The 12,313-nt window shown below is 37.0% G+C and overlaps 1 protein-coding gene across 3 annotated transcripts in view; it reads right to left on the reverse strand.

Moving 5' to 3' along the window:
* Window positions 1-12,313, reverse strand: part of RADX (RPA1 related single stranded DNA binding protein, X-linked) — a 40,058-nt gene that overhangs the window by 14,254 nt on the left and 13,491 nt on the right. For all 3 annotated transcript variants that reach the window (XM_075941113.1, XM_075941112.1, XM_075941111.1), the window contains exons 7-11: window positions 9,939-10,046; window positions 6,977-7,144; window positions 6,187-6,341; window positions 5,580-5,797; window positions 3,914-3,982 (exon numbers count right to left, since the gene is read on the reverse strand). In XM_075941113.1, coding sequence (XP_075797228.1) covers window positions 3,914-3,982; window positions 5,580-5,797; window positions 6,187-6,341; window positions 6,977-7,144; window positions 9,939-10,046 — 718 coding nt within the window. The remainder of the gene's footprint in view (window positions 1-3,913; window positions 3,983-5,579; window positions 5,798-6,186; window positions 6,342-6,976; window positions 7,145-9,938; window positions 10,047-12,313) is intronic.

Raw genomic sequence — 12,313 nt, forward strand, 5'->3', positions numbered from 1 at the left:
CAGAAGTTTAACATCTGCAATAAACAGAATAATTTTTCTCAGCATAAACCTTCTTAAAGTTCAAGGTTAAATGCATTTCTTGTCATGTGAATCAGTGAACTCCGAAGGAAAAATGTTTAAATTAAAAGTGACATTTTTCGCCCTCTAGTGGAAACTTGTTGTAAACTACGTGCATGACACTAGCACAGGGGTTGGCAATCTTTTCAAACCAAAGAGACAAACTACATCAACAGAGAGCTAGTGTAAGAATACCCATTTGCATGACTGAAAATATACAACTTAATATTATTGATAATTGACATGATGATTAATAATAGCATAAATAAAACATTGCACTCAAGGATTTTATTTAATGGGACTTCTGCTGCTGTATCTTTTCGCATATTTCTTTGAAGTTTACAATATAACTGGTCAAATTCAGCTTCATGCACACATTTAGGCTGTCTTCTGTCAGTCTTGAGTGCAAAAGTACCTTTGATGTGATTCAAATGAGAGAGCGCCTGCTCACACATATAAGTGGAGCCAAACATTGAAAGTAAGGCCAACCTGACATTCTGCATGGTGTTGTACGTGACAGGAAGTTCTTTCGAAATTTGCAGAATCAGATCATCATCATGCTCCAATTTCTTATCAGCAAATTTCTGCAATTTTGGCCACTTCTGCACATTCAGTACGTAGCTGTACTCATTTTGCATTTGTTCTTTGTCAATTTGATGGGCCATTTTTCACAGCTCTGTCGTGAACTTTTTTTGCCAATAATGGCATGTCTTGAATTTTCTGCAAGATTTTGTCCTCACTGTGATACTCTTCAAATAGTTTATGACCAATAGCATGCTTCTCTTCTTGTAATCCCTGTCACTGAAAGGCTTCCCCTCCCAAAGAATGCTGTATGAGCCTGCAAAACTTACAGAGGGTTTAGCTCCCACCTTTTTTTGACCATGCCAACAGGCTATTTTCTCCAATGTTCATTTTTTGCTGCAGTTCCTCGCAGGGTATTTTCTAGCAAATGTTGCATGTTTTGTGATGAAATTCATTTTTTGTTTGTTTGAAAACCGTCTCTCACTGCAAATGAGACAGTGAGGAGATCCAGACTATCCACAAATGCAAATAAGTCTGTCCACTCCTCTTGAAAATGTTGGTACTCATCATCCCGCTTTCTCTTTGCCATTTTTATTGTTAGGGGGTTACAGAGTTCACCATCACGTAGGATAATGTAAACATTTCTTAACCAATCAAATAAAAAGAGAATATGCTTGATCCCCACGAGTAGAAAGAAGGGATGGTTGTTAAAATGAACAGTTAAAGGTGAAATAAAAAAATTATCTTGATGTAATTATGGGTTTTTAAAATTCTGAATTAATTTTTCATTTTAATGCAAAAAGTTGTGTGTATTTTGGGAATGACAAAAGAGCCATATTCAGCTCTAGAGCCACATGTTGCAGGCCTCTGCACTAACAGAAGCAGAGCTGAATGTTATAAACAAGTATTGCTCAATCCACTACCTGCTTGTGGCCTAAAACACACACAGCTACAGACCATGTGACATCCTCAGGGCCATACAGGCAGTATATATATTGTGTGGATTAGGGATGTTAAAATGTGGGTTTTTTTGGGAACTGTGTAGCCACTGAAGTGTGAGATGGGTTGAGGAGAGAGGCAGCTCTGCAGGAGCTGGTGTGCGTGGGAAGCCAGCTTTTATGTTGGCTCCCTGCATGTACCAGCTCCCATGGAACTGCCTGCCCCTTGCGTTGCTACCTCAATATCAGAGACAGCAATGGGGGGCAGGAGGGGATGAATAGAGGCCACAATGGTGAATAGGTTAAGAACCACTGTCATAGCCCATAAACAAGTTTCTATACTAATTGCAGAAAGCTCCATGCTGTGTTATTATACTTTGATACCAGCACATGTCAGTGGTTGAAGGTACAAAGTAGCTATGAAAACCTGTAGCCAGAACAACACTTTAGAAACTAAAATGGTGAACATAAGGTTCCGAATAAACATTCCAACAGATTTCACTTGTTATCTTGACATGACAATCAGTTCAATAAAGTGAACTGGAATTTTTTATTATAATTTCATTAGTTGTGAAAACTAAATGAATTCTCCAACAGTCATCCTTTAACCTCCTTTAGCCAGCTCTCCTCCTCACCTGAAAAAATATCCTAGAGAACTAAATGTTATATATTGTGCCACCATACTAACCCCAGCTTTTAGTTCTGCGTATTCCTTTTTCCCTTGCTTTATGCCTGTATACTTGTTACCTAGTCAAATATCATAATCAAATTTAGATTTTATGAAAAAAAGACTATTTATTATATGAAGACCATGCCTGTGAGTCTATAAAGAGGTTTTGATAACAAAAGCTACAGTTATGGTAAAGTAACATCCAGGTGCCCTAAATTAAATGATCCCAAGATGGTAAAGAATTTCAAAGTTCCTTTTTTTTATTTATTGGGGACCTAGTACAGGATACATTTCAGTCATTAGTATTTTTCTTACTTTTTGAGGCGTTAAACATTTTAGAGAAGGGTTAAATATTCAAAAGTTTGTACAACTCGTTTTTAATACACATTCTTTAATGCTAGTTAAGAGCAGAAGAGAGTATGCATTAGTCTTCTCAGCTTTACTTTCATTATAGAGTTTAGAAAAAGGGAAAAATAGGTGTTTATTAAAACAATGCCTTCACCCTGTGAGTCAAGTATTAAAGTGATCTCATCTTGGTTCCTAACTCTGAATGCACAAGAACTCAAACTCAGAGATGCAAATCGAGCAGCTATAATAGTAGCTAGTTAACTGTGCAGACAAAAAGCTACAGCTGCACCAGCTTGGTTGCCTTCTTTCACTGGCATTGTTTTGAGCTGAAAGCAAATTTGAAAGCTTCCTTTTCAATTACAAATATATATTGGAATGCAGCCATGTAACCAAAATTCTAACCATGTTTTCACAGTTAAAAATGAACCTTTGCAAAGGTCCACAAGGCCTCAAGAAAGATGCATGTAAGATGGCAGACCTGAGCTTGTCAAGTTCTTAAGTGCTGGCTGGTCCTGGCCAGCACTGGGTCTCCCTACCTTGAGCCCTGGCTGGGGCTGCTGGGTGCCAGACTGCTGCCACTGGACTCTTGGCCCGAGGCTTTCTGGTCCAGCAACATCTGTGGTCCTGCCAAACCATGGATGTTGCTGAACCAGAGATTCCTGGTTTAGAAAGGTATGACCTGTACTGTATTTATCCTATTTATTTATGGTAGAACTCACAATATGCTTGGTGCTTTCTTAACATCAAGGACATGGTTTCAGACTCAAAGAGCTTACATTCACTGCATTGTACTGACTGACTAATATGCTCCTATACAGACCCTTCCTCTCAGCCTCCCTCCATAACTACTCTTCATAAATTTCTCCTTCTATCTCACTTCTCTTTTCAATATCTACCCTTTCTTTCCTTATCTTTCCATTTAGCTTATGCTCTCCTAATCAAAACTTCTCCTGCTAAAACTGCAGAACATGATGTTTTTACACCATCACATTGTTTAATCTGCTTGCATGGATTCTCCTATTTTCTGCTATGTGTCTATTATTTCTTTTAGCTGGTAAACTTTCTGGGACAAGGACTGTCCACTACTCTTGTCTGTACAGTGCCTTGCATGCTGGGGCCTAATTTTCACTACCATAAAAACCATTAACACCACAATACTAAGAAAAAAATGGCTTAGAAAGTGTTCCAGTATGTCAGAACTAGAAACTGTATCTGGGAGGGGAATGCCAAATATTAAATTCTTCTCATTCCTTTCTTCTGTTTTATTTCCATTTAAAACTTAGTAACATATTCTTGACTTTTGCAAATGTAAAATATACACTTGAATCTTATCAATGCACTTACTGAAAAAAAAACCCACAAAGACCACATCACTCACTTGAGTTTCTTGCTTGCAGATCGTGTGAAATATGGACATGCAGACACACAAGCAGACAAGTTTCTCTTCCTTAAAACAGTAAAAATTCATCATTTTACAAAGTACATCTGTTTGATATAAAAATGTACAAATCCTCAGATTACTAATAAAATCATAACTTTTATCTCCATCAGAATTAAAAGACAAGTGCAAACATTTTCAGAAGACAAGACACTGTACCCTTAAAAACTGCTGCTGCCATTGGTAAACACAGCTAATTTTTTCCAATAATTTTTTCTTCAGGAAGTTCCTTCATTCAATTCCAAATCTATCTTTTTCAAGGCAGCTTTAGAAAAATGTTGACCTTCTTAACTTTCTTCCAGAGCTACTGCTTTTGAATGTTAAAAAGAAATAAAGATGTCTTTTACAGTATAAAAGAACTACAAAAATATTGGCCTTAATCACTAGAATTCTACTGCATTATTATTTCACAGTACATATCAAGATTCTGTGCTATTGACACAGGCTGGGTCAGTTCTAGAGCAGTAGTTCATTATTCCAATTTTCAGAGATCACCCCTGTGGACTTACTTTTTAATCTTAGGATGTGTCTGCACAGCGAAGTTATAACTATGCGGGTGTCTACACAGCAATTCCGTTATTTCGAAATAACGGACGGATTATTCCAAATTCTGTAAACCTCATTCTACGAAGAATAACGTCTATTCTGAAATCGCTATTTTGAAATAAGGCATGTGTAGATGCTCCACTTCTCCTATTTCAAAATAGCCCCTCACAAGGGCCATTCTAAATTACTCCTCCTGGGCCTCTAAATCAAGATAGCACGTCTACATTAGGGAAGCCTACCTCAGACTAATGATGAGGCTTCCCTACAGTGTAGACATGCTATTTTGAAATAAGCTATTCTGGAATAGCTTATTCCGAAATAAATGTGCAGTGTAGACATAGCCTTATAGACACTATAAAGAGTTCCACAGGTCTACATACATGTACTGACCTTTCAGAGCTCCCATGAAATACAGCACAAGCATAACAGAAAAGTTGAAAATTCTCTCTCTCTTATCACCTGACCTTCTGATTCTTGTCATTCTGGAAGCAAATTACAGCTGCCTGGGGTGTTTTCTATTATACAGATACTTACATGGGAAGAAAAACTAATGGCAAGGGATACTGAAATATTTCTTCTTATTCTACGTTTTTTGGAACATCTTTTCTTCACTACTTTAACTGACATTAGCGCCTCAGTTGTTTAGTGAAATTATGTGCATGCACTGCTTGACAGTAACTACTTTTTATTTAAATTTCTGACTGATATCAAAGCCGTGTAGACACTGATAAGGAGAGTACATTCCCATCCACATGCATCTGTTTTAGTCAGACCACTGTGAACCTGAACAGTAGGTTACTTGTCAACTAAGGCCATTTGGAAATGTCACACACATAGGCTTTTAAGGTTCAATCCTGCTTTAAGTGACTTTAATGGGAGCAAGACGGGGTCCATAAGGAAGGATTACCATTTTAAAATTGAGTTACTTATAGTTTTAGTCAGTTGCCTTTCAATGGGACTTGTGAGGTAGGTGTACTCCTAAAAATCTTACTCTATACATCTACAGTAGATCAGTGAAATGGAACAATTAATATAACCATACTTTATTCAAAAGGCTTACTTTTCAGCCTCCGTACGGTGTTCGATTTTTCTCTTGATTCGACTTTTTCTGGTTAACATATTTGGATTCTGCTGTTGTTCCAGGGAACCACATTGTGAATCAAGTAAAGAATTAGCTTCTTTATTTCGATGGCTTTGCTTTTTTCCTTTTGTAACACAATCTTTAGCCATATCAGTGTTTTTTACAGTTGTTTGAGATGCTGACTGGACTCTACTTTTCTGTAACAGTAGCAGATTCACTTTATAGAAATTCTCTCTAATGAAGTTTAAAGAAAAAATACATACCTCTGTCTAGAAAATGACAGGTTATATTAAAGTAGCCAGTTTTCCCAGTCCTTAATTTACTTTTTAGCTAGGCTATTTAACCAATTCAATAACTTTTATACAAAGGGTATTTTTATTAAGGACTGTAACTCTCAGAAAACAATTAAAATTTTAAAACTTAATGATTTACCTATGACTTTCAAACTTCTTTTGCTCTCAGAATAGTAAATTCAGTTAATCAAGAGACAATATATGTGTGTTTCGAATTCAAATGCAAGAGATCTCAATTGTAATTATGATCACAGCATCTTAAGTGCTGTACTATTAATTCTCTAGCACTGTACCTGAATTGGTTCCACCCCCGCGGCATCTTCATCTGCATAGCTGACATATCTTATAGCACTAATTATTCCCTGAATAGCAATGCGCTTGTGCTCCCTGTAGTGCAGGTCTTCAATCTCTCTCTTCATTTCAGTTATGGCTTTCAAAACTGATTCCACTGCAAAAGAGCAATTACCACAAACTTAAGAGTTTTTAAAAAATACAAAACTTAGTATGAATGTTGGATTCATAAAAAGAAAATTGTAAAAACTTTCTTTGCTAAAATTAAATTATTACATTGTCTTAAAATTGAGCTTCTCGGTAATTAAATCCTCCTGCTCTCTCATGTTTTATTATCAGACTATCGGGGAGCAACCTTTTCAGCCAACTCAGAGTTAACACCAAATAACCATAGTTATTCAAAATTCTACATAATATACGACTACTGAAGTTCTTTATCATTATCATATCTTATGTTTTTCAATACTACACAGACTTGCAAGCTGACTGAAAATATAGACAAAGCTGATATTGGTAAGAACAGAACATTTGCAAAGTATAAATTCAGAGGTGCAGATTCTCCACTTATATAAACTGTCAAAACTTTACTGCAGTCAATAGAGCTATGACAATTCTCTAGCTAAGGCATTGTTTCAGTCTATCTTCAGCAGCTACAGAATGATTTGTCTTTGAATGACTTTCCAGTTTTAATCACTGATACAATCCAGGTGTAAAGCAATCAGAGTTGCTGATTTTGAATACTTATGATGAAGGCTCAGATAGAATGCATTTTTTTTGTATGGTGTAGGATACCTTTGTTATTTTTACAATACTTCAGAAAAGTTTTTGGTGCTGGTGGGAAAGGATAGTATCCACCAATTACAGTTTTCTTGATTTGATCAGCTTCACTTTGAGTTTTAATCCACTGAATAAAGTTTTTCACTTTGGAATCCCTGGTGTATGACTGACCTTTGTGGCACCCTGTTAAAACAAAGAGGTTTGGGTATTGAGATAAAACGATCAAATAGGTTAAGGTAATTTTTTTTATGAAATGCCACACGAACACTGTAGAGCAATATACACAAAAAGCTAAGTCATAGATACTAACACAACATCTCTTCTAACAGTCAGTAGTGGATTTATAAAGAAGTGTAATGGGACCCTTACATGGCACTTTGATTTAAAAGTACACACACACCCACCTCTTAGATAACCCAAATGTTAGTATTTAGGGTATAAAACAGTTGAACATTCATTCTACAACTAGCTAATTGTACTCTGTCCCACACAACAGTGTAAAAATATGAGCAAGAAGCAATATTTGACACCAAAAAGTTACCATTATCCCATCAGAGATGACCCATATTCTCCTGTTGACACTTTGTCTGTGGCAAGATAGATCAATTTATAAGATGCTGAGCTAAAAAAAGTCTCAGCTGATGATTTTGAGATGCTAGCTGAGACACTGATTTAGGACCAAGATGAATACAAGAGAGAGTAGCTGACATTAAAGCAAGTGAGGATGACAATAAAAATCAGAAGCCCTTCATTTGGAAGCTCTGAAATCTAAAATTAAATATCTCTACCAAGAGGAAGATTTGTGGCCAATCCTACTAATAAACTAAAACACCTGATAGTCATAGCATTTCATAAGTTGCTAAGGGAGATTAGAGAGGCTATCGCAATAAAAAGCTCAGTAATAGTAGGGGATTTCAACTATCCCCATATTGAATGGGTACACGTCCCCTCAGGATGGGATGCAGATATTAAATTTCTTGATACCTTTAAATGACTGTTTCTTGGAGCAGCTGGTTCTGGAACCCACAAGGGGAGAGAGAATTCTTGATTGAGTCCTAAGTGGAGTGCAAGATCTGGTCCAAGAAGTAAATAAAATTGGACTGCTTGAAAATAGTGACCATAATGTAATAAAATTTAACATCCCTGTGGTGGGAAAAACACCTACGCAGCCCAGCACTGTGGCATATAATTTCAAAAAAAGGGGAACTACACAAAAATGAGAAGGTTAGTTAAACAGAAATTAAAAAGTACAGTGATAAAAGTAAAATCCTTGCAAGTTGCATGGAAGCTTTTCAAAGACACTATAATAGAGGCCCAACTTAAATGTATACCTCAAATTAAAAAACATAGTAAGAGAACCAAAAAAGTGCCACTGTGGCTTAACAACCAAGTCAAAGAAGCAGTGAGAGATAAAAAGGCATCATTTAAAAAAATGAAAGTTAAATCCTAGTGAAGAAAATAGAAGGGAGCAGAAACTCTGTCAAATTAAGTATAAAATTATAATAAGAAAAGCCAAAAAGGAGTTTGACGAACAGCTAGAAAGAAGGACATAAAACTGTATTTTCTTGTTTCTGTCTGCCTATACGTGGACTCAGTATTTATTGTCTGGGCTAACATATCACCAATACTATAGAAAGAACAAACTGGATAATAAACCCAAGGTATTTCTGCGGAAGACCCTTTATAGGGCTGAATTTAATATTAAAATTATATAGGACATTTTTTAAATAAAATGGAAAGCTGGAATCTACAAAATAGGATAGGATTACAGAACCTTTATAAAGGTTCCTTGTTGCATATGTTACAGGATTGTCAAGTTCTTAAAATATTCTGTAATGGAACAATTGATGAGTCTTCATGCGAACCAACTAAACAATAGCACAATTGCTGGATATATTATAATTTCTTAAAATATAGTATGATTTAGCAGGGGAAGACACCCTTTATCTTTTGATTATCATATTGCATTGTTCTAACTTTTATAACTATCTCAATACTTTCAACTCATAACTGTCCTGATATGGCTTTCACTATCAGTGGGCGCATATATATTCTGTTTATGGTTTGTTTATAGTAGGGATGTGAACGACTAGTTGACTGTCCGACAAGCAAATGCTTATCGGATAGTCCACAGGCTAGTTGACTAGTCGCTTCCCTCCCCCAAGCTGGGGTGTCCTTAGGCTACATGCAGCGTTTCAAAGCGGCAATGCCGCATGGAGTGTGGGATCAGCTGGGGACTCCCCCACTGCCTCCAGGCTCCAAGTAGCGCTGCCACTTTGAAACACCACATACAGACTGATGCCGGGCTCCCCATGGCGTTTCAAAGGAGCAGCAACTGCATAGAGCCCAGAGTCAGCGGGGGACTCCTCAGCTGACTCCAGGCTCCACACAGCACTACCGCTTTGAAATGCCGCAGGGAGCACGGGGCCAACATGCTCCCCGCAGCACTTTCGCCTTTGAAGTATAGCAATAGCCTTTGGAAATTTAACATCCCTAGTTTGGAGTCCATCTGATACCAGCTCAGTGAAGTTTTAATAGTTTTACTCAATAACTTCACTTTCCTTCTTCTATCTAGAAATACAAAGCTTGTGAACATCTCTCAGACAGGAAGGAAATCTAACCACTTTCCAGATAATTTATAAATGTTAAATAAAACTAGACTGGTCTCAAGTTTACAATCAGGCCAACAGGAATTAAATATAGGGGTATTTTATTTGGGGGTGAGGAGTGAAAGAGAAAAAAGGAAACCTGGAATTACTAATGGAAAAATATAATTTATTCAATCTCTGAATGGAGGGAGCAATGGTAAGGTACGCTACAGTATGATGTTGGAAATTGCTTTAAAAGCTAATTGTTTTTTCCCTTCTATCTAGAAATACTAAGGACATCTTCAAGCTGAAATATCTCATTTACCAAAAAATATATAATCTACAGTATATATCATGTAACATTAATTTTAAAAGAAAATTTTATTTACCTGTAATAAATATCTGACTCTCATTTGAAGTTGTAAGATAAAGTGTTCTGGGAGTATTCTCAGTGATGTCCCGCACCACTCTCATCTGTGTACACACCAAATAGGTCACTAGAGAAAAAGAAATCATTTAATTTTTTTCTAAAATATCAAGGTGCCAAAGATGCACTAAAATAGTCAATATTTCACTCTTTTTTTGTTAGAGCTCAATTTGGGGATGGAGTTGGATTCACAGTAAGGATGTTAACTTATGAGTAATTTACTAGTTGACTAGTGGATAGGCACTTCCACATTCCTCCTCTGAAATGTACAAGATCCTCCTCAAAGGAGGAATGTGGGAAGTCCCACTGACTCTGGGCTCCACAAGGGTGCTTACCCCAAGGGCTCTTGTGCATTTGAAAGTGAAAGCACCTGCATGAAGCCAGGAGTCAGTGGGACTTCCCACTGGCCCCAGGCTGCACATGGAGTTCCGCATTCCTTCCTTTGAAATGTACAAGAGCCCCAGTTGACTAGTCCTTAACATCCTTAATTCACAGCTGTTAAAGTAACATGATTTCAGTTGGAGTTAAGCATATTTGTACGGGTATACAGGATTCAGGCTCTGGCGAGCCATGATACAATTGAGTTAATCTGTCACAATTTGAACATTACATTGAGAGGTTTTGTGTCTCAAAGATGTGTGTTTAAATTAAAATTATGCATAAAAAAAGCTGTCCCAAGTGGCAGTTTCTCTCTCTCTCATATAATTACGTTGAAGCTGCTGTTCCACTTTGCATAAATAATTAAATCTTAATCAGGTGTGAGAGAAACGTATTATTATATAGCTGAGGGCTTCAGGCTAAGAAAGTAACATCCTGTTTAATTGGTTAACCCCATGTTTCTCAAACTGTTGGTCCCAACCCTCCAGGGGGTCGTGAGCAACTTAGAGGAGGGTTGCGGTATCACAAAGTTTGAGAACCCCAGGGATAACCTGTTAAAGGTTACGTTTAACTGGTTAATTGATTAAACAATCTCAGTTTTGCTCCACATTAGAACAGAATTTCTCATCTACCAGCCAGCCCTACTACCTCAATCTTCATTATATGACACAAAAGAATCTGTCAGTGTTAATAATTAAAAACAGCAATTATGGCTGCATACAATTCTACATTAGATCTCATCCACTTTTATATTATGCAAAAGAAATCAAATAACGATGATCCTTAAAAGGGGCTTAATTGTGATAACATACCAATAAGGGGGGAGGGATAGCTCAGTGGTTTGAGCATTGGCCTGCTAAACCCAGGGTTGTGAGTTCAATCCTTGCGGTGGCCATTTGGGGCAAAAATTTGTCAGGGATGGTACTTGGTCCTGCTGTGAAGGCAGGGGACTGGACTCAACAACCTTTCAAGGTCCCTTCCAGTTCTAGGAGATAGGCATCTCCATTTAAAAAAAAACCAAAACTGCTTCACCATTACATCATAGACCATACTTCAAACTCATTTCCTCTTAACCAAAACACAGAGAAGAAAGTCATTAATTTCTCTCTCCTTTCTTCCACACCATATATTCTCAAAGTTTTGTGCTATGTGGCTGCAGATGTGATCTCATCACAGAAACTTCTGTGATACATACTAATCACTTTTACCACGGGAAAGAAAGTGTTATTGAAGTTGATAGAGCCAAACAAAAAGTTATGTCAATTTTAGCTTCATTCACAGTGGATGAGACAAATCAAGTACCAAACATTAGAGAAAAGAAGTTTTTCCTCAAAAAAGATGTTACAATCAATGATCTAAAAAGAACAGAAATCATCTTCTGAAAAATATATAGTCTGCAGTCTTTAATGAAGAAATGTGAGACTGGGATAATGGCTGAAAAAGACTGTCAGTAAGCTAAGCTAATGAAATGTTAAATAAAACTGAAGCCCTGTAACTATAGAACTAATACAAGCAAGCTTTCCCATTCTGCCCACAAATGTTTTTTCCTTGATGTGGAAAACATTTGTTGGAGGTAAATGCACAATTATTTTCCAACGTTACCAATGTAATACTTCAGGACAAATACACCAAAGTTTTCAAACTAGTATTTGGCACACAAATCCACGTTTAGGTACCTACACTACATCTTATTTTCAGAAGGACTGAGGACCTGCAACAAGAGTTAGGTGTTCAACATCACTGAAAAAAATCAGGCTTTAATACACATTATTTTCAAAAAAATTTAGGGAAAAAGAAAGAAAGAAAGAGCAGAGAATATCTTAAATGTTAAGAGACTATTTTCTGGTGATAAGGGGCATGATCCAACACACAATGAAGTGAAAGGAAAGCCTTGCAAAGACTTCACTGTACGTTGGCTCAGACCCAAATAGCAGGCTTGGACAGCGCTGTTCCTTCCTT

Source organism: Pelodiscus sinensis, chromosome 13 (genome assembly GCF_049634645.1).
Source record: "Pelodiscus sinensis isolate JC-2024 chromosome 13, ASM4963464v1, whole genome shotgun sequence".
NCBI classification, from domain to species: Eukaryota; Metazoa; Chordata; order Testudines; family Trionychidae; genus Pelodiscus; species Pelodiscus sinensis.